Raw genomic sequence first — 22,898 nt, 5'->3', positions numbered from 1 at the left:
AACCTAGCTGATTTTTGTTGAAGGAAATTAAACAAGGATGAAAAAAAAATTGCAAGCAATGTCTTGAATCCAGTTTTGTTGTAGATCTCTTTTAAATGAATCTGAAATGAATCTGGGTACAGAGAACATCAAACACCAGTGTTCTGATGTGGCCTGAGGGCCTCAGTATTTCATGAGAAATTAATTAAGCAGCATGAAGTATCTGTATTATTAGGGATTCACAAAGCAAGGCACATTAATTGTGCTGTCAGTTCTTCCTCTACCCTGTAAACAGAGATGCTAATGTAGCCAAGTACTGCTTGGTGCGATGCAGTCCAGTGCATATAATTAACTACAAGGTGGTTGTTTAGTTCAGTCACAGTTGAAAAAATGGAAATGTGGTGGGATTTTATCAAAGGACTAGTTATTGGATAAGTAGAACATAATTTTATATTTCCTGCCCTAAATGCCAGGAATTATCAGTGGAACCTAAAATATGAAAACAGAAGGTATTTGCAAATCGCCTGTTCAAGACAATGAGGAATCCAGGACTAGGCTTCAATGAGCTGCTAGCTTGCAGAGAGGGTAGAAGATTAAGCAAAACTTGTCAGCATAAAGTATCATGATTTTTTTGAATCAGTGGCACAAAGAGATATTTGGGAATGAATTGTCTTTATCATAGGAGAATTCAAAACTGCAACTTTCTTGTTATTTTAACCTAAAAATAGTTGGTATTCATGTTAAAAGTGAGAAAAGCCTTCAGTGCTGTTGCTTGTGATCCAGAAAAAAAATCACACCACTTGGACAGTAAATTTCACTTTGAGCAAGCATGCCACAATTCGCCTGTAGCATCCTTGTACTCGCTGACATGCTCTTAAGGCTTTAAGACTTTAACGGTGTTTGGGGGAGGTGAGTTTTAACCCCTGCCAAGGGCTTGTCAGTGGGTACCATTGAGGATGCAGTCTGAGGACACTGCAGGGGTTGTCCTCTCCTATGTGTTGCAAGAGCAGGCCAAGGGGGCTAGCCATACAATGGCCATTCGTGGAGAGACCTATGGCTAAAGCCTGAGCGGCCTTTGAAAATTTTGGTCTGCAGATAGTTTGCCTGAATTAATCAGGTTTCTAGCTGAAAGGGATTTTGATGCTTAGGAGCATCTGAAAAACTCCTTCCTTTTGTTTATTTTCTATTTCATTTATGCTTGGAATGTTTCCATAGGGTGCTACGAGGTCAGTATAGATAAATAAGATACTGTATTTCAGCCTCCTAAAGACTGACCTGCTCCTCCTTACCCTGAATTTTCAGAAGATCTCAAGAGGCTGTGCTGAAGCATATGGTGTTAAAAACATCAGATCCAGCTCCTGCAGACTTTTTCATGGAGCATAGGGATATGCTGGACTCATTAAGCCACGTGTATTTGTTTACTACTTAAAAAATTTGATTAATTAGTTATTTGTTAGTTAAAGACATAACCCAAAGAGATAGATGATAACATGCTACTGAATCTATAATTTACATAACTACCCTAATTGAAGTAGGTATTTAGATTTTAGGTTGAATTTGATCTCATTCTTCCTGGGACCTGAGGTGGTCACACAGAGACAAGTTTTCAAAGGAGCTCCAGGCCAGATTTGCATGTGTTCAGAAAACCCAGCTGGGGCTACACTACTATAAAGTCCAAGCTCTCATTTATGCGTCTAAATAGCAACCTGAGTACAGAGAAATATATCTAGCATCCAACGTCTGAGACACAAATACAGCTTTTTAGCAATGTGTAGTAAGTTTTAGCTGGATACAAACATTGGACTTGGGAATCTGAATTGAATTCTGTTTCCAAATTTGAGGGTTGTTTGTGAGATTTTTTTTGCCCATGAGTTTGGTTTGCTTACTGAGATTGCTTTGTAGGTTTTAGTGTAAAAGAGTCATAAAAGGCAGAGCTAAGCTGTTAAATTCCTACCTGCTTTTTGACTGAAACTGTATGAAACTTAAGCTGTCATGAGTCTCCTGAGTGGAAAATCATGACCCTTTCAATGGAAACTGGCTAAGTTTCACACCTGCAACAAAACCCACAGAATTGTCATCCTGCTTTGGGTTTCTCTCTAAATATTTAGGCACAGCTCTTTTTTTCAACCTTAAGCAGGACAGGGATGATTTGGCTCTGAACCTGCCAGCCAAGTCACGTGCTCAGTTTTTCGCTCAGGCTCACAGATGGGCAAAGAGCACCAGGAGTTCTCCCACGTCTGCAATGCCAGGCACCAGTGAAACCCTAGCACAGCAGGAAAACAATTCCAGCATTTGTAAAAGGATTAGATGTAGGAGGGAAACCATCCTCTTTTCATCAAATTGTAGTTTCCTTTCATATATATTTGTGCAACTGAGCCATCTAAAAGCACAGCAGATGTTTTTGATCACACAGAAATGCTGGGTGGGAGTCTTGGTATTGTTGAACCTGTTTGCTCTATTTGTAGTTAGGCATTGTTGACAGGCTTTGTGCTCATATGAAAATATTTTGCTATTAGTGACCTCACCTTTTCCATGCAGTGCATAGCAAATACAATTTGCCGATTACGCAGAACCTTTTCTTATTCTTTTAATACAGGCAATTATTGAAAACAGAACTGGGATCCTTCTTCACTGAATATCTACAGGTGGGCATGTGTCTTCTTTCATTTAAATCAGATTTCCTAATATGCTACTGAGCAAAATCATTTCACCCACTCTAAATGCTGATCTGGAGATCCTTGAAACCATTCAGAGATGTCCACCGACTTCTCTCTCTTCTGTCATGTATGGACTAGTGAGATTTGGATTTTATATATATGTATATGTAGTTAGATAGTGGAAGCCCAAGCCATGGAATAGATCTGTGCAGTCACTGTGTTGCTGTATGAATTGCTGTTTTTCAGTAGACTTTCAGACATTCTCTTTTAGCTTAAAATTGTAAGTTCTTGAGTAAATCAGTTAAGTTCCTTGTAGTATAGTTAATAGACATTTAGCAGTAAGTACACTCCATCTGTTGAAGCAGTATTTTTCTGCTTCTCTAAGACAGTACATGCTTTGTAGGTAAGCCATTTGAAGTTTGAGAAGCACTTTGTACTGCACAGAATATGTGCTGTATCCTGAAATCAGTAGGTGATTATATCAATGTTTGACAAGTATCCCTAGTGATTTAAGCAAGATGGACACAGGAGGAGTCCTTTGATGAGTGATCATTAAAACAAAAGACCCCCTTCACTGTCAAGAGTTAAGAATGAACAAAATGTGAAATGTGATGGCTGTAGGGAAGTACGGAATTGAGTAAAGGTAGTCTGTATTTTATTTTACAGAATCAGCTGCTCACAAAAGGCATGGTGATTCTAAGGGACAAGATCCGGTTTTATGAAGGTAACTTGGATTTTGGCGTGGCTGTCTATATCTGTCACAGGAGTTCCAGCAAATGCATTTTGGAGGTAGTGTGATGCTATCCACTATCTTCCTGGGACTATGGATTAGTTTGTATCATTTTGTTCCTGCAGTTTTTTGCGTCCTGCCTTGCTGTTCCCATTGGTTTTCATCAGGGAGAGGTGTTTGCCTAGAGGAGCAGAAAGGAAGTAAAGGAAAGATTAACTCCAGCGTGGACACTTCCTTCTCCTTCAGTTATAGCCTGCTTAGTATTAAGGAAAAGTGGAAAAATAGACTGAGATTTCTTAATAAACAAAAAACTAAGCACTAAGATCCCAGTTAGTCAAAGTGTCTGGCTACATCCAAAATAATGTTGTAGGTTGTTTTAAGAGTCACTCTGGAGTCATGTTTACATAATGGAGTTAGACAAGTCAAGGAGTCGTTTGTCTGTCTGCACCTTCTGGAAGTGTCACATCAAGGAGAGGGCTGGAGCTCCTCTCTTGTGAAGACAGGCTGAGAGAGTTGGGCTTGTTCAGCCTGGAGAAGGGAAGGCTCCAGGGAGACCTTATAACAGTTTTCCAATACCTAAAGGGGGCCTACAAGAAATCTGGAGAGGGACTTTTTACTAGGACTTGTTGGGATAGGACAAGGGGGAATGGCTTTAAACTGACAGAGGGGGGATTTAGATCAGATATTAGGAAAAAGTTCTTTACGCTGAGGGTGGTGAGACACTGGCACAAGTTGCCCAGAGAAGTTGTGGCTGCCCCATCCCTGGAAGTGTCCAAGGCCAGGTTGGGTGGGGCTTTGAGCAACCCGGTCTAGTGGAAGGGGTTGGAACTAGATGACCTTTAGGTCCCTTCCAACCAAAACCATTCTGTGATAACCTCCACCTGAAGTGTCATTTTGCAGTCACCCTCACTTCATGTCTTATGCTATTGTACGGCATTTAGATGTGCTCTTAAATATGCTGTTGTGTCCTAGATGTAGGCATACAAGTTACACCAAGGGGGTTTTAGATTGGATATTAGGAAAAACTTCTTCACCAGAAAGGTTGTCAAGCACTGGAACAGGCTGCCCAGGGAAGTGGTTGAGTCACCATCCCTGGAGATATGTAAAAGATGTGTAGATGTGGCACTTACTTAGGGACATGGTTTAATGGTGGACTTGGCAGTTCTGGGCTAACAGTCGGACTCATTGATCTTAAAGGTCTTTTCCAACCAAAATGATTCTTTGATTCTGTGCAACATCAGAGGATGAAATGGTTTTGGAATATCTTGAAGAATTATTGCTATGTAAACAGTCTGAAATGGTTTGGGGAGTCTTGAGGCAATTTTAAAGAAGTGCATCTTTTCTTTTCCAAAGCTGCAGTCATAATGCCACTTAGTCTAAATATGCTGTTTAAGCAGTATATTTATTCTGGAGACAACTATTTCCATTAGTTTCAGCTATCTGTAAATTCTAGATGTGACCTTACATTACTGACAGTTCAGTTCATCAGATTAAGATGGTGCTATGGGACCCAGCTTTTCTGATGAGAAGACAGTAGCCCTAAACACCACAGAAAGACAAGTTTCACATTAAAAGAATACTCCCAAAAAAGTACCCAAACTCTTTAGCTGAACACAGAAGTCTTCAGTTATATAAAATATCAGCTTGGAGACCACAAGGGGAGCTGTAAGGATGTTAAGGCCTTCATAGCTGCTTTGTATAAATCACAAAGGAAGTTGGGTTTTAAGTGTCAAATCAGCAAATTAGATGTAGAGACCTACCAAAGTCCAACCCCTTTTTCTTCCGTTTTTACTAGCTTGAAAATCAAAAATATACTATCTCTGAAGTTTGAGATCAAAGCTGAGATGAAAAATTAAAATATGAGACCACTAAATAGCTTTCAAATGTAGGAACATGTTTAGCAAATAAAAAATTTCAGCAAGCTGTTACGTTTATTTTGGTTTTTAATTTGGTATATCATTTTGTGGTTGCCCCTTAAAATATGGTCTGAAATTCTGGTAAGGTGACGGTTAAATCAGTCATGTTTTTTCAAAGTCCACCCTCAGAAATGTGAGCTCGCTAAAACTGGCAAGTTTCAGGAGGGTAGCTGTAATGTAGGAATCTCATTCAGAGGCAGAGGTCTGACAGCTCTCTGTTAGCTTGCTTGGGGAGCTGTGGATGGATTTGAGTTTCCAGGGCTGAACTTGGGGTTCTTGGCAGCAGAGGCAGCAGCACCCCAGAGTCCATCCTGTAGTCAGTGACTCCATGGCTTCCAAAACACCCAAGACAAAATTGGGAGTGCGGAAATCTTGGGGGCTCCCATTCGGAGCAGAGCTCCCTTCCTAGGTCAGCAGCAGCAGCAGTCCTGCCCTCGAATCTCAGGTTGTCCCACATCCCATGGTTTGAGGTTCCCTATCCGGTTGGTGTTGAAGTTTTCAAAAGTGAAAAACTTTGGAAAAACTTCAGAGCACACTTCAGAGGGTTTTTGTCCTGTGGTGCGTTTTGAAACCATGATTTTTTTTTATTCTTGTATTTCTTCCAGGAGTTTCAGTTAGCTTTTAGAAGCACTGTGAAAAGTACTGCATGTATTTTTATGTCATACAAAATTGACTATATCGTGCTTCATTGAAATGAGCATTTAGAGTTACTCAGCTTCCTAAAATCTGGCAAATGCTTATGGTAAATGTAGGGATCTTTGCCTGATGGCAAAACAAACACATCCTTGAATGGGCACGAAAGTCATGTTCCTCTGTGTGAAAGATGCTCATCATCAACAAACCATAGGAATTCTTCCAGAGCCCCCAGTAAAAGGCCTGCCTTGCAAAGGTAGTTCACGCAGCAGCCTTTCTGAGCTGCTGTACAGAAATCCATCACTTCACAAAGCAAGCTGCCCACAAGATGAAAGGAGTGTATGATAGTAAAGACATGTTTATCTCAACAGGGTAATTCGATTTCATGCAATTCTAGCAGCAAGATTTGAAAAGGACTGATATTCAGCACCCACATCTAGAGCCAGATTTGTAAGGGCTTAGTTTCCACTTAACCTTAGCATGTGGGTAACTAGCACATTTAACTCTTTTTAAAACTCTGCCCTCAAGGCATAGAGGGATTTCGCTTCTCCTTCCTGATCAGATTTACCTCTTGGGAACACCTTCGTATTTGAGATGCTAGTATATGGAGGTTATAATGCAACAGCATTGTTGTGGTTTAACCCCAGCTGGCACTAAGCACATCACAGCCACTTGCTCACTCCCCCCCCGGTGGTCTGGGGGAGAGAACTGGAAAGGTAAAAGTGAGGAAAGACAGTTTATTAGGTAAAGCAAAAGCTCTGCATGCAAGCGAAGCAAACCAAGGAATTCATTCACCACTTCCCATCACAGGCAGGTGTTCAGCCATCCACAGGACAGCGGCGCTCCATCATGCGTAACAGTTACTTGGAAAGGCAAACGCCATCATTCCGAACGTCCCCCCCTTCCTCCCTCTTTCCCCAGCTTTGTATGCTGAGCATGACATGTTATGGTCTGGGATATCCTTTGGGTCGGTTGGGGTCAGCTGTCCCGGCTGTGTCCCCTCCCAGCTTCTTGTGCACCCCCAGCCTGCTCGCTGGTGGGGTGGGAAGCAGAAAAAAGGCCTTGGCTCTGTGCAAGCACAGCTTGGCAATAACTAAAACATCCCTGTGTTATCAACACTGTTTCCAGCACAAACCCAAAACACAGCCCCGTACAAGCAACTAAGAAGAAAATTAACTCTATCCTAGCCCAAACCAGCACAGGTATTTATTATTATTATTACTGCTACAGTTGCTAGGAAATTTTGGACCAGATTCCCTACCGTGTTTCACTGGAATTAATGCAAGACAAATTTAGGAAAAAATTGAAACCAAGAACGCCCTTTTCGGTCTTGTGTACAAGTGTGTAGGACAGAGAGAACTCCTGCCTGGTGGTACAGAAACAAAGACCTTGGCGTGGTTCACGCGCCAGCAGCTGCAGTATAGCATGGTGATCCACATTTGTCACTGAAAGCACTTAAAGTCATTAACCCAGGAATAATTCAGGAGTTGCAGATGGGCCAGAGCTGGTGCTATTTGTCATGTACTTAAAAAATGCAGGGAGATCAAGTATCCCATAATAAAGATTGGCGCTTGGCTAACTTTGAGTAGGAGATGCTTTCATGCAGAATTTCTTTGTGATATGTGTATAATTCTGGGCAAAATGTTCCTTGGCTGAGTCCCTAAGTAATGCTGTAATACAGAAATTAAGAATAGTATCTGATTCTGACACCAATAGTAATATTGATTGGTTGCTATTGAATTTGCTTCCTGATAAGCCATATTGTCTTCTCTGAATGCCTCATAATCATTGATGCATTTATCTCCATAATACTTGGTGGAGGTGCAGTAGCATTGCTCTCCTTTCACAGTTGGATTAGGGGAACAGTGATGCTAAAGAGCTTGCCCAAGGTCACACAGGCTGTTTTGGGGAACAGGGATTTGAAGCCAGGATCCTGGTTTTGACTGCATCCTTTGATAGTTACAGTAAAAAAAAGAGCCGCCATACACTGTCTTTTTCCATAGATCTTGGGGAGATTTTCTACTTAACTAGAGATACAGAGAAGCTAAGGGGTTGATTTGAGGGGTTGCTTTGTGGAGCATCTCCACAGAGCATGGTTTGCTCTGCTGCCTTGCAGCTTGGAGGACAGAGGGTAGAGTGGTGGGGGAGGGATTTCTCTGCAGGAACGCTTCCATGTTTAACCTCCTGTATCCTCCCCCTGCTGCTCTCCTTGTCCAGTAGGTATTAACTGCAAGAAGAGAAGGAGGAGGCAACCTAGGCTTTTACTCTTTGTTCTTCACGGGGTTTTTCTGAGTAAGCTCTAACTTCAGAGTCTCTGAGTTTACTAAAAACATCAGATGTGTCAACTGAAAAGACACAAATACTGAATGATCTGATACATGCAAGGAATACTATTTCCATACTGCTAATAGTAGCTGTTACATGATTCATCTTTGTGTATAGTAGCAGATTCACATTGTTTCCTACATGTCTTAGCCTTTGCAGTTAACTTATTACAACTTAAACAGTTCACTGTTTTGTGTTTTTGCAGGGCAGAAACTACTGGATACCTTAGCTGAAACCTGGGATTTTTTCTTCAGTGATGTCCTGCCCATGCTTCAGGCTATTTTCTATCCTGTGCAGGTGAAAAATGACTCTGTTACTATAGAATCTTGAAAAACTGGAAAAAGCAACTTTACTGGTTCATCAACAGGTTGATGCAATCCTTAACTCTCTCTCCTTGGGCCAGCCTCCCAGTGCAGCTGTTCTGTATAGTCGTGTCATGCAAATAAGTTACTTATGCAAATGGGTTTGAAGTGCTTGGGTAAAAAAGTTGAAGGGGAACTTTGAAAACAAAAGTGGACTGCAGAGAGGATGGTGATTCCTTCTGCCAACTCACACTAAAAGTCAAAAAAGTTTATGAATGATAAAGTGGAATATGCACACAGTGAAGTAAGTGGAGCTGCGTTGACTTAAATATATGCATATGAATTTGTATCCAAAGTATCTCCACTTTTGAAAAGGAATTGTGTTTCCGAGATATAGAATTCTATGCTATTGTAAGTGCACAGCAATAGTCAGTGGAGTTAGACCAATATACATGAGCACAGAATTTGACCCCAGTAATTTTAGATCCACAATAGGTAGTTGATCTGATTCGGATGAAGGATCAATCTTCTAATTTAGTGATGGCCATAGAGTGTTGTTTCTCACTTAAATCCCAAGGAAATCTGTACCAGATAGGTACAAATGACCTTCTGGAGCTGCTTCTAGATGCCTGCAGATTTTAGTAGGAGCTTGGTGCCTAAACGTGTTTGAGGAAACTTCTGAAACCTCCCATTTTTCCAAGTGGACTTTATGCCTAAAATGATTGTGCAAATGTTAATGGTATTACCATTTGCGGATAATACAGGCATGAATTCAGTGGAAAAGCTTCAACTTTACACAGAACTCGATTCTGAAAGGGAAGAGCTCTAAAAACATAGAGGGCTACTTCACTCATTCACTTGTGTCTAACTAATAGAAACTTTAAAAATTATAGAAATAAGGTGGTATTAAAAACCTATTAGAACACAATAGGAGATTTTGTGTTCCACATAATTTAAATGCAAGGTATTTGGACACCTAGAGATATAGGTAGGCTCTCAACCTGGTTTTCCAAAGCACTTGACTAAATTAGAACTCACTCAGATGTTTCTAAAAAATGCATCAAATACTCCTTTTCACTGTTATGTTCCTGAGGCCTTTGAAAATAATTTAGCAACACAAGTTTCCTCACCTTTGAGATGGAAATAATTGCTTCAATTTTCAAAGGAGCCTAGAGGGGGTAAGAACCTTAAATCCCATGCAGTTTCAGATAGATCTGGATGCCTGATGTTCTGAGGTTATTTCCAAGAGCCCAGCTGGTGCTCTTGTGAATTCAGTTCATTAGCAATTGAAACAAATTTGCAGCCTTTAGTATAAATAACTAACAAAGTGAAAATGAATGGGTGAGGTGGAGTGGGATTGGGTCAGGCTTCTTTATTCCAGACTAAGATAAATCAGTACTAGCTGCGTACCAGACCTTCTGGAAGTGTTAATATTTGGCTAGCAGCACTCATAACTGCAGGCAAGAATATGTACATACAGCCATATATACCCAAGTTAAAAACCCTCTTGCCAGACTCTGGAACAGTTTTACAGCCCCACATAAGACACTCAGTGTTAATATCTGCAGGCAGGCCTACTGTTATATTCTTAGGTGAGATTTTCTTCAATGAGAATGTATTCTTGAACTGCAAAAAGATGTCTTTGAAAATGCATTACGAAACTTCAGCTTTGCTTGTGCCTTATAGTGAAGTCTCCCAAACTGTAGAGAAAAAGTGGGTTGAGTTGGGATTCCCACCGTAATTTGAAGACACTACCCAGACAGCACTAAAAAATCTTGAGAAGTAATGGAAATTCTACTCTTTTTCAACCCTGCTTTTTAAAAAAAACAAAACAAAAGCCAAACCAACAAACACAAAAAACCCTAACAAAAACAAAAACCAACCAACCAAAAAACAACCTCCCCCCAAAAAACCTCCCAAAACCAAAAACATATTATACTTTTCATTGCTGTTAAAATACAAAACATTCATATGTATCCTGTGCTCAGATATGATCCCCCACACCCCACCCCATCATTTTCACACACAGTCAGGCTCAGTCATTGTGTGCCGCATTCATTACTGCCAAATCAAATTCACTGTTCAGACTTGTGGGCTGCTCTGTGTCCTTTGTATGTTTCCTTTGCTTTTCATTTAGGTTTACCATTCTTGTAATCCCTCAGAAGTGGAGGAAGGAATTTTGACAGGGGATTTTGAAACTCATTTTCATGCTGCTCATAATCTGTCTTGCTTTGTTTCTGTTTCTAAGGGGAAGGAGCCCTCGGTTCGGCAGCTGGCTCTTCTGCACTTTAGGAATATAATTACCCTTAACATTAAATTGGAAGATGCATTATCACGTTCCCGGGCCAGAGTTCCACCTTCTATTATTCAGATGCTGCTAATACTCCAGGTAAATTGGCTACTTTTCTCAGTCTGTTTTCTTTATCTTTTCGTACTGTATTGCTGAAGCCTTCTTAAGCAGTCTCTGATTTTGCTTATTCATTGAAAACTTCTTACCCGGAATTCCAGAGATTCTGTGCAATTAACTGTGGTCCTAATATCTAAAAGTAGAGACCACAGAGGTTCAGATCTTATGCCTTAAGATCCAGAGGGCCTGAGAGTAAAGACTTGTTTTGAAGCTGGGCCTTGAAATATGAAGTTTTGCAAGCAGATCACTGTATGTGGTAATAACGTGACTTCCATTAAATGCTGTGTGTTACTGCATTAGCAGTTCTGGATATGAAGCTTCACATCTGGAGTAGGCAGTTTATGGTTGAATCATGGTCATATTTGGTCACTAGAACCAAATTCTGTCAAAGCTGTTGATACAAAACCATTAAGACCAGATACTGATATTTGCCGTAAGTGTTAGATTTATTTTTTTTTTTCAGTAGTAGTAGTGAGGAGAAACAAAATGAGGAATTCCAGGCAAGAGGCAAGTTTAAGATTTTTTTTGTTTAATTAAAGAAAAGCGTGAATTTGTGTTGAGGAGAAGAAAGATTGAGGCAGAAGGGAGGGAGAAAGCCAGGAGCAGATTCTTAGAGGATGGGGAAGTTGAGATTTTCTTGGCTGCTGATTTTTTTAATAAACAGTTGGATTTACAGCAAACAAAAGGATATAGTTTCTCACACTTAAAATGTTTCTTTGCTCTACATCACCATATGAATTAGTTCTGTGTTTGAAATTGTTTTAAAGAGCAGGATGAAATGAAGGCCAGTGATGAAAATGGAGCAAGGAGTAAGATTCTCTTTGCTGGGTCAAGAAATGGTATTTCACTCCTGCTATCACAGTGTACGTTTGTTGGAGTGTGTTTAATGGTGTGTTGTATAATGGTGTGTTGAACCTAGTTTTCTCAGAAAAAGATACTTATGTGATAGGACTGCCAGCTTGCCCTGTCTCGCTTCTCTCTAGCCTACATCTTGCCAAATGCTTCTTGAAACTGCTGGCTGATTGTGGCACAATGACAGTAGTATCAGAGATATTAAGATTCCTAGGAGCTTCATGGAAATTAGTATCTGGAGAGAGGAGAGGAGCCTCAGGGTAAAACTGGAGCATGGTCTTAACTGCATAATGAGACATCAAAGGATTCACATAATTGAACTGTGAACCCAGCTGTGTTGATAGACACCAGAGACTCCACATGAGAGAGAGCACCATCGCGAAAAACTTAATCACAGGAGGGTTGTCTATCAGGCCTCATCCCTTCTTAGATGCATTCTAAACCAGGCTTGAGCAGTGTTGCTACTAACAGATCTGCAAGCTTTTTTGTGGTTTCTTCATTAGAGAGTCTGTGTTGGCTGTGGGCAGGATCCGGCTTCAAATGAATTCAGTGGTGAGATGGGAACTGAATAACATCCTGATTTAGAAAGTTCATAGGAGGTGATATGGAGTCATTTGCTAGGATCAGTGCTACAAGAAACTGTTGCTTTGTAAATCTGCTTTCTTCAACAACGAGAAGTGTTAACAAGACAGATGCCTGTTAAGGGTAAAAGGCCAAATCCATTCTTATTGCAAAGATGTTGATGGAAATCAATAATGAAGTGAGAGGGAGTTTGCCCCTGGGCGTTTATTTCTGCATGTTACCTACAGTTGTGTGGTGGGGATGGTGAACGTCCTTTCTTGGCAATAGCTCTGCCAAACTTGTGGTTTAAAATCTAATGGAAATTACAGGAAAAAGTCAGAAGATCTGGGAATGAGCTGTTTACATGCTTAGCAGTGTTAGTCAATAATTGGATTTCAGAGCAAAGGCTTTTTCCCAGGCTCAAATGTCACATTAAACAAAAGCAAGTTTTATACATTTATGGCATAATAATGGAATTTTCTTGACTTAGTTTAACTCAACATGTGAATAGGGCTGGAAGAGAGATAACAATTCAGCTGTCCAAAGAGCGTATGGTGGAATTATGTGTGGGGATTTTCCAGACTGGGAGATGGTGTCTTGGCATGGACATTGTCTAATCCCTATTTCTATCTACCTTGTATATCCCTTCCATTAGAATCTCAGTGGCACTGGACTGGACTCCTGTGGCTAGAAGATGAGTCTAGCGATGTCAACTCTGGACCAAGTGTTGAACTTGGTGCTAAGTTGAAGTATTTTTGTCCTGGACAGCCTCGTGCAGCTGTGTTACCTAATTAAGGAGTAGGCCATGTTCTTCAAGACAGCAGCTGTAATGTCAGCTGAAGGTCACAGGTTGAGAAAGGCCCATGCTGATATGCACCAGTCTGTCCTGCTAGACTGGATTAAAGTGACAGAGGTTTGGTAACTAATGCAGCATGCATCTGGTACTGCTCATGTTTTAGCTTGTTTAGTGTAGCGGAAAAGCTCTGTCAGTTTGTCAGGTAAAGACAATTTCCTTGTGGAGGGGAAGCTTTTTAAAGAGGAAATAGAAGCTGCAGCAATCCTTGGACTTTATTCAGGAGGTAGTTGCTGATTTGGCAAAGCTCAGTAAGCACACTGAGCACAAGCACAAGTTTTACCTGAGCTTGGGTTAGCTTCACTGGCTTCAGCGTGTGAGCAATTTCATTGACTTCTGTGAAGTTGCTGACCTATTGCAAGTTGCACACATTCCTTGCTTGCTCAGCGGGCTGCACTCTGGCAAGGAGAATAAAACAGTCCCTGCCAAAGACCTCCTGAATAGAAGGACCTGAAATGAAGCTGCATCTCTTACTTCATTGTTTGAGTGAATGTTTTTCCTTCTTTGTATCTAATCTTTTTTGTTGTCCACAGTAAACGGGCCAGCACAGCCTGACCCAATTACAGTGCACAAACTGAAATTTTAATCCTTTGTGGCAGCTTTATAGGCAACATAAGCTGAAGTGCCTTCAGCATGCTCCTGTTTTAAGTTGCAGGGTCTTCAAGAGCAGAGTCATGGCTGAGGAAAGTAAAAGAATCGTAGAATCATAGAATGGTTTGGGTTGGAAAGGACCTTAAGATCATCTAGTTCCACCCCCCTGCCATGGGCAGGGACACCTCACCCTAGACCATGTTGCCCAAGGCTCTAGATAGAGCTCATATAACCACACCAAGTTGTCAGTCTTGCCTTGATGACTTTTCTCTTTGGGTGAAATTAGGAAGCTGAAGGGAGATGAATAAACAGAAGTAGAGATTGGAAAAGAATTTTCTCCTTTATGCTTTCTCCTCTTTTGGGAACCAAAGAGAGCAAAACTACCACTAGAGGGTAAACAATCTGACTTATTTCCCAAAGCATGTTGTCAAAGACAACCTTTGCCACTGAAACTGGAACATCTTATCTCCAGGTATCTCTCCTGAGGTCTGAGAAAGTTGGAGGAGAAGCATTAAAGAGTGTTTATCTGCATCTTTCAGTTGACATCAGGATTATTTGCATTCACAGAGTCTCTCTGGGTGACCCGTGATATTTAAAAACCCTAGAAGAGCACAGCATAGTATCTTTCGTGCTGAGGGATGAGGCCTCACTAAACATAAGCTCTGAAGAGAAAAATAAAACCTGTGGTTTCCTTTTTGGCTTCTCTGAGCTTCGTTTGAACTCCTTTGTCTGTTTTCTTTCTCTGTAAAAGAAGACAAAATAAATACATAAAACTGCCCAGTGGGACCTATTTGTTATCTCTGAAAAGTTCCTAAATTTAAGTTCAGCTCCTTGCACTTTAAAAGGGTGGAAAAACACATTGCAAGGCTGAAAGCAAAATCCGGAGTTCTGGTTTTCCATCTCAGCAGCCACATAGCAAACTGAAGACAGCGAAGTGGTTAAAAACAAAACACCTTTTGCTATCAAAAAACTGCAGGGTCCTGCCTGTGAACAGCAGATTTGCTGTAACACTGCAGTGTGTGTCAGCTCGGGTCAATTTTTTATGGCCATAGGTTTTTGAGTTTGGTGGTTGCTTTTGAGAGGTTGTCTTACTAAGTCTCTTAGACCTGAAGCACAGGTTGAACAAAACAGTGTGGGCATGAGGTTTCAACATGCTTTTAATTTCTCTTTACCTTTTTCTGAATTCGTGGTTTATAAGACACAAACTAGAAACCAATAAATTTATTGTAGACTCTATTTAAAAATAAATCCCCATAAACCACATGTGCTTCTCCTGGGTTGTGCATGACTGTGTTTTCTTCCTTCCTGGTGAGAGGGTGGCTTGTCTGTGTCCTTTGCATCAGCCCCATAGGCATGTGAGGAGTCAAGTAAGAAATCTTAACGCTGGGATGCTGCCTGACACAGAAAGAAGATTGTTTCATTGCTTTGTGTTGACATACATGAAACTGAGAATCTGGTCCTCAAGATTTACACCTTAGAGTATTTTGTAGAAACAACTCTCACTTCTAAGCGATATCGTCTTTCTTATTCTGCCTTAATACCAGCAAGTATCTGTCTCTACCAGCAAGTGCAGTTTGCAATAATTAAATTGACACAGGTTTGTTATCCTGGAATGAATTTGTATTGCCATGACTTTTAACAAGGCATAACATTCATTTGTGGTAAGGAAAAGAGCTTTCTGAAAGAAAATCTTGACTTTTTTGGTATTGAGTATTCATCATATTTGATTTTTAATTTCTTCATATGTTTTTTATTATTGTGCTAGTTTTCTGGTGCTGGGAATCACATCTGCATGGAAGCAGCAAAAATTCTGGAACTGTTTCATGTACATTGTGGAATATTGCCTTGAGCAGGTTAGGATGTGCTGTGTTACTGAGTAGGAGACAAGAAGCTGGGAACTGACCAGAAAGTTCAAAAAAGTGGCAGCAGCAGTAGCCAGAATGCAACACAGAGGAACAAGTGTCAACCATCAGCTGACACTTTGATTGGCCGATGGTGCCAGGTGGGTGTGCTAAATACACTATTTGTACTAACCAAAGTAGTAACTGGCTTGCTTGGTTGTCAGTCAAGAGTAATTCACCTGCCATGGCTGAGGACCTTGGTGTAAGCGGTAAGAACGTGAGTCTTTGACAGTCGGTGGCTATCCGTTTTCCATGTACAAGCTGTACGCTTATAGTTAAGGGGGGAAACCACATCAGAAGTGTTTTCCCTCTGTAATGCTCTTAGCTCTGCTTCCACCTGGCACTTATTTCATGGCTCACCACAAGTATGTTTTCTCTAGGGGCAGTGATGGGGAGAGTGTGGTTGCTCTTAACCATTCTGTAAGCCTGACTGACAGGGGCTTTTTCAGTATTAATTCCAACACAGCCTCCATTTCTGCACCACAGAGGTTGGAAGATCTGCACTCGTGGATCCTATTTGTAACTAAGACCAATGGAAGTCCATTGCCATGTGAAAAGAGCAGATTTCATTTTGAAATCAAGCACCCTCAAAAACTAGCTCTCAGCATATTTGACAACACTATGTGTTGCCACTTCTGTAATCTTAAGCAGCGGGAAAACAGAAAAGCAATATAAAAATGTTGTAGTTATTCTGCTTTGTTACATAGGAACCAGTCTCATGAACACAATGGTGTAGTAATTCAAATGTGTGCCTTGTCCTTCCTCTTTAACAGAAAGAGTTCAATGGAACATGAGCATAACTTTGTCCATGTCAATTAAACACAATTATTTTAGAAAGCAGTTTGCATTGTGCAAACTCCCTTTGGGCCTACACTAACATTGCATTTTAAGAGTACCTCACTTTAAGTATGAAGGATACCGAAGGTGTGGCTTCACATGGAGTTGGTCAAACAACAGACCAGATTGGTCAAAGAACTCCACCTGCAGCAATTGTCTAGACTGCCATGCCTTATGATCCATCAGGTCTTCTGCAGTTGCTGCTCATTTGCTGTCTTGCACTTTGGTAGGTGAGAAGTGCTTGCTTGTTGTCCTTCAAATTACTCAACACTTGCCCTGGGGCTAGAGTGGGCATGCATGGAGTTACGGTGTAACTGCGGCACCTGAGACTACCTTATCCCATAATGATTTACTTGTGCAACCTAAGTGTAAGTTGTTTCAGCTCAAGTCAGTTAGATGCGTGTTGAACCCCAGCTAAACCGGGTTATCTATACTAAAATATATGTCTGTCTCCTGGAATTTGCCGCCATTAGTGAAACTGGCCTATTAAAACCACTACAAGTTCATTGGTAGGCAAATCCTTAATCCTTAACAAAATAGTATTAAATCAGTAAAATAATTCTTAACTTGAATTAGAATGTCCCTGCAGAACCTGTAATTTTATCAAGTAAAGAGGGAGAAGGTTTTAACTAATTGCATTAATTTGTACAAATTTAAAACAAAGTTAATCTAAGCTACCTTTTAAAGAAGATTAATTAAACCTCATTAAAACTCTGTATGGACACTCATTCTGAGAATTAAAGGGGTAGGAAGGGAGACAAGTTAAATTAATGACACTTCAGTTCTACATCAGAAGCCTAAGCACAATTTATCTAAACAGCTTTCTGTTCTTAATTTAGTGAATATAATCTCCTTTTCTTGAGTGTCCCCAGGTAGGCAAAGCCACAGGGGGATCGTGGCTGTTATGTTGCCGAGGGCATTACAGTGTTGGTTCCCAAGAAGTCGCAGTCACTTCTTGGCTGTTACATCCAGCCACAGACCTGGGAGCCACCCCAGGTGCCAGCAGCACCCTGGGTGGTATCTACCAGCTGTGGCAGTGGTGGCACCCAGCACAAAAGGGGAGGACCTTTTGCTTTCTGTGACTTGTGTTGTGTCCATGCAGGTAGCCAGGTGAGCTGATGCTGTGGTTGGGGTCACTGGTGCAGTATCTCCTGTTCTTCATGCTAGCTTTCACCTGTCCCTGCTCACGAGAAGAAAAGCAAAAGTAATGTCCAACAGAAGGACTGCAAGGTTGTTTCGTAGTTTTGCATGCATGGGCTTCCCAATGGTTTTTGGAGACAGGTCAGCATCAGTTTCCAGTCGGATCTGTACTGAGCTGCAGCTGGGTGTGGAGTGGTTTGGATAGTCCCCTGTGCAGGTGCCACTTTGCCCGTGTCTTCTTATTGCCTAAAGCTTTCTGGCTGAGCACATAGCTGGCAGAGAAACTTCCCGCCAGGAGATTTCAGAGGCAGCCCATGTGCTTGTTCTCCTGCTCCTTGAGCCTTTCCTGTAGCAGACATGGGACTCCAAAGTGCTCACTGCATTTTGAACACCGATGCTTGCTGGTAGCACAGCTTTTTCCATCATCTTGCAGGCTGCTGTGTCACCTTTTACCTTACCATACATTGCCTTCTGACTCTTTTCCTCTCCCAACACCATCTTGTTTTCTCATGGGGCAGAAGGGAGGAAGGCAGAGAAGGCAGTAGCTGACATGTTTGTCACAAGGAGGACTTACTAGATGAGCTGGAAGCTCATCCTTGCAGACAGGTCTTTCTCTGGTCTCAGTTTCCACCTCCTGTTTTCTATTATGCCCATGAAACAGGTCAAGACCCAGTAGCAGGTGGTTGCAGAGTGCCAGGACACACAATGGGGGAAGCTCCCTGTGCCACAGGCCTGTTAGTCTCAACTGGCAAGCATCGCTCAGTGATGCCCAAACTGTGGAGTCCTCCTGCAGACAGTGATGACCTGAGCAAGTTATGGGGACCTGGACAGCAGCTGTTGGAAATGCAGATGCTGTGATGCTCCATTTGTCATGTAGGCAGTGGGAGCTGAAGCTGGTCTGGCAAGCAGCGATGTGCCCATCTAGTCTGGGGACAGATGAGGGCACAGCCAGAGGTCCTTTCCCTAGAAAGGAGGTGTCCCCCAGCAGCAGGCACAGAGCAGTTTACCCACACTGATGCGAATGGCAACTTCATGGAAGAGTCCCCTGTAATTAGAGAGGAGCGAAATGAATAATTTCCTGTATGAATTGTTTGTAAGCAACTCTGGCAGGTGTTTGCTTTCCGTCAGGAGTGATTTCTCCTGGGGTTTTGGTGTTTGCCCGTTTCTCTGTCTATACTATAGAATTTTATTGTTATAGAAAGATGTGTTTCTATTTAAGCTGACAGGGTGATTAAACCAAATTACAATAAAATGCCCTAGCCTCTGCTTTCTCCCCAGAAGGTGCACTGAGAAGGAAAGGAGTTGTGAAAGGTATGGAAGCTCCTGCTCTGCAGTGCCACCCAAGCCCACCCCCAAGCCATTCCTCTCCTGGTCTGTGGTTGCTAGTGGCAGAACCAGCAGCCCACAGGGACAGCGTGTACCATGCTGGTGGCATGGGGACTTGTGCAGAGGAATTTGTGGTTTATTTATTCCAAAAATAAAAAGGCTGTGCGTTGCAGCCTGCAAAAGATAGGGGAGTGATTGAATGAGTCTCTTGGAGGCATCTTTTCTCCCATGGTGAGTGGACAGGGTTAATTGTCTTCTATCAGTAATTTCACAGTCTTACCCTTAGCTCTGCTGCAGCTGCGGAAGAAACAACTATGTGGCACAGTGATATGTGACACGTACTGTGAAATTCATTAACTTGCCACTACCCAATTATTACAAGCAATTAAAAGGTAAACAGTTAATCATGTGACAGAGCAGGATTCAGATTACATTATTTGATTTAAACTGTTATCTGTTGGCAGCCTTCTCCTGTTTCTGATGAGCTACTGGGTGGTTACAGCAAAACTTTTGCAGCGCAAGGTGACAGCGATGTGACAGGTCATGCCTGCAAGTCAGCTGTGTGGGTAGTCGTGCCGAGCATCCCCAGTACATCATGGCTTTGCTGTGAGAGAGCCAGCTGGCCATGGTGGTGTGGTTTTCTGAGAAGCAACCACCCATGAGAAGGAGAGTGAGAGCTGTGGTGAGGCAAGCCGGGGGCGCAGTGAGGGGAGGGGACCACTCCTCATTCATGTGGTCTTCAAAATGGATCCAAAGGCCTCCAATTTTAGGTCGTTAGGCATGGGATTGCTATGCTCTTGATTCAAATGCAAAGCAAAAAGCAGGCATGCTGCAATCAAGCAGATGCTGCTGGCAAGAGGAAAAGCCGTTGTTTAGCCTGGCTGAAATCTGTCAGAAAGGTATTTTGCAAAATACAGCTGCTGGAGTGGCTGTTACATAAAACCAATTAAATTTTTTCTCCTTGGGGAGCTAAGAGCTGTCAGCTGCTTCTGTTGCTGGCCATCATGTATCTCCAAGCCTCTCTTCTTGCTAGTGTGGGTAGACAAGAGCCTTCATGCACTGAGCACTGTATAAACACAATGAAAATATAGTCTCTGCACTAAAGTTTGTGTGGCCTGATGCCAGAGATGGTAGATGTATCTGGACAGACAAATAGGGAACAGAAGGAAACAAGGACACAAACATGCTAAAAGTGATTTTATGACAAATAATACGTTGTTTGCCTTAGTGGTCTAGATGTCCTCTAGAAACAATGTGGTCATTCTTGTCCTCTTGTTGTAGGTTGCCTGTTGGGCTTGAAGAAAAAAAATAATCCTTCATTCCTCCTGTATCACTCATGAGCCTTTCTTGTGGTTTTCTTGTTTAAATGAAGAGAACAAAACCTTGGAAGAAGCATCGGGGTATTTCCATTGTTTCTCAAAATGTCTGAGTGATATGAGGACAGATGTTTAGGCAGCATGAGGCGAATGTAGCTGTACTAAAGCCTGTGTATAGTAGACAAGGAATCGCGTCGTAGTTTTGCCTGGAAAGCTCTAGAACATGGTTACGTATGTAGCTGTGTTGTTAACATTTAAAACAGAACCAAGGAGAAGGCTTGCTCCGAGGAGGTGGTTGTGTGGTATTCTGTGAATTAGATTAAAGCACCAGCCAGCGCTGAGGGGGAAAAAAAAGGGATTTTCATTTCAGTAGTAGGGTTAGCAGATGCCCTGAGGTAGGTCAGGGCATCTGCTGGTTTCAACCACACAGGTTTCCATTACATGTAGGCCTAGCACAGTTGTTGCAAGAATTGCTGAATGCTGCTGAATTTTGCCAGAGCATGGAGTTGCCAGAGTTCATGTCCCTGATGGGTGGTGGGGACGAAGGAGGGAAGGTCAGTCCTTCAGAGCCACTCCTGTGATCACATCCCTAATCCATGTACTGTTTGCAATTGGGGAGTACTCTGCTTAGTGCTCTCTGGCTGCAAACTCAGATTTCGTGTGCTTGTATTTTGTTTCCTTTCATCCTCTACACATTGGGTTGCTGAGAGAGGGTGTCTGCTCTAAATCCAGTCAGTTATTTTCCAAGTATTCTGAATTGGCAAAGACATTTTTATTGAAATTAAATAATTCTGTAGAAATGTGTTGCTTTCAGCAAAGCTTTTGCTGCAAGCCAGGAGGGCTCCCTCAGGCCCAGGCTGCCAGGCATCTGGGCTCCAAAACTTAGGTGATGCGGATTGATGGAAGCTCTACCTCCTTGTGCAAGAGAATCACCACAAAGCACTGCTCACTTGCCAGTTATCCTGGTGGGTTACTCCCCACACAAGCAGCAGGCTGAGGGCAAGCAGCTATCCTGAGAGGCTGGTTGCCCGAGCAGATAGCTGCTCGTGGTTGGTGTCTGAGCCATGCACCTTCTTAAGCCGGGAGAGATAGGTGATCTGGAGGTGATCTGCTGCTTTCTGTCTCACGGGGATGAGTTGTTGGTGATGAAAATGGTGTCGCTGCCAGAAATAGCAAATACTTTAAAAATCCAGAAAGCAGAGCTGACACATCTGCTCAGTCTATTCAAGGGTATTTCAGAAAAGAAGAAAACTCGTGGAGTAGATTCAGTCTCCTGTAAAGGATGAAGCAGCAAGGAGGATGCTGAGGGATGAATTGTCATTAGTGATTTAAAAGGGGAGTGTGGCTGTGAAAGGCAGTATCAGAAATCCTCACAAGTAGGAAACAGCAGTCAATATTTGCAGCTCTTCAAAAGCATTTCCTGAGTGTCTCCTCAAAAGAGCCTGAATGCACTGAGGGAGGGTTCTGCCATCCTTTTTTCTGTGTGAGTACCCACCTCAAAATAGATGCAAGATGGATTTTCTTGTAATAAATTGTAAATGAGACAACACTCAGATCCAAGAGTAGGTCAAAGACTTGAATGCTCAGAGTTAAAAGTCATCAATTCCCCAGCAAGCTTAGATGTGCTTAATGTGTATAGATCAGCAAGAACTTCAGGAGGGAGCCTAAAAAGAAATGAGAAGCTTTATTCTCTTGGACATTAAACATCACATCTAATTATTTGGTAACTCGTAGGGTGATCTCTGCATGGGGCTGCACAAGCATTTCCGTGCACGTGTGTACTTGCCTGTGAGTGCAATGTGGCAGTGCTAAAGCATTTGTAAATGCAGATAAACTAACTCCAGCTCAAATTTATTCCATAAACTGCTCTTCAGAGACACTCACCTCTGCATAGATTCATTTGGTGGGTTGTTTCAAAGTCGCATTAGCTTATTTGACTGAGATGATTGCAGCTCTCATCTGTGCCCAGAGGAGTCATTTAGCTGGGAAGCAGACAACCTGTAGCCCTAAAACTGTGAGAGACAAAAATGCATACCATTATTTTTGTTGGATCTTTATTAGCAGACTGGCTGTTCAGCTTCTGCAGGATCCTAAGCACTATACTGAAGTCCTCAAAGTAACTTCCTTACTTTTAATCATTTCATATCTTTTACTTATCTTCAGTCTTCATCTTCTGCTTTGTCTTTTGCAGTCTCATATAAAATGTCTAGTAATGGTTTAAAGGGAGATAAGACATTGGATTTCTGTGGGTCAGGGGAAGACTAGCCTGTTCTTAGTCTTTGATCCTTTCTGGAAAGAAAAATCTTATTGCTATCTTTCTGCAGCCAAGCCGTTTGCAAAAACTCTCTCACCAGCTGAACACAAACCGTGTCTGGGTGTTTTGTCTTCCTTATCTTTTGTCTGTCTCAGTGCCACCAGTGAAAGAAAGAGAGAGACAGAGCAGCTTCTCACACTGACATTGACATAACTTGGCACTTGCTGGAGATTAAAGTGAATATGACAAGATCTTTGTTTCTGAGGCAGTCGCAAGGATCTGAAGTGCTGACTTCTGTCAATATGGCAATGGCAAGCT

At 42.0% G+C, this 22,898-nt stretch overlaps 1 protein-coding gene across 9 annotated transcripts in view; it reads left to right on the top strand.

Moving 5' to 3' along the window:
- PRR5 (proline rich 5) overlaps nucleotides 1–22,898 on the top strand; it is a 91,221-nt gene that overhangs the window by 52,366 nt on the left and 15,957 nt on the right. For all 9 annotated transcript variants that reach the window (XM_030479030.1, XM_030479027.1, XM_030479033.1 and 6 more), the window contains 4 exons: nucleotides 2,576–2,624; nucleotides 3,303–3,360; nucleotides 8,446–8,537; nucleotides 10,791–10,931. In XM_030479030.1, coding sequence (XP_030334890.1) covers nucleotides 2,576–2,624; nucleotides 3,303–3,360; nucleotides 8,446–8,537; nucleotides 10,791–10,931 — 340 coding nt within the window. The remainder of the gene's footprint in view (nucleotides 1–2,575; nucleotides 2,625–3,302; nucleotides 3,361–8,445; nucleotides 8,538–10,790; nucleotides 10,932–22,898) is intronic.

The sequence above is a fragment of the Strigops habroptila genome, chromosome 3, assembly GCF_004027225.2.
Source record: "Strigops habroptila isolate Jane chromosome 3, bStrHab1.2.pri, whole genome shotgun sequence".
Classification (NCBI taxonomy): Eukaryota; Metazoa; Chordata; class Aves; order Psittaciformes; family Psittacidae; genus Strigops; species Strigops habroptila.
Note: the sequence above shows the minus strand (reverse complement) of the source record. Positions and strands in the feature narration are given on the sequence as shown.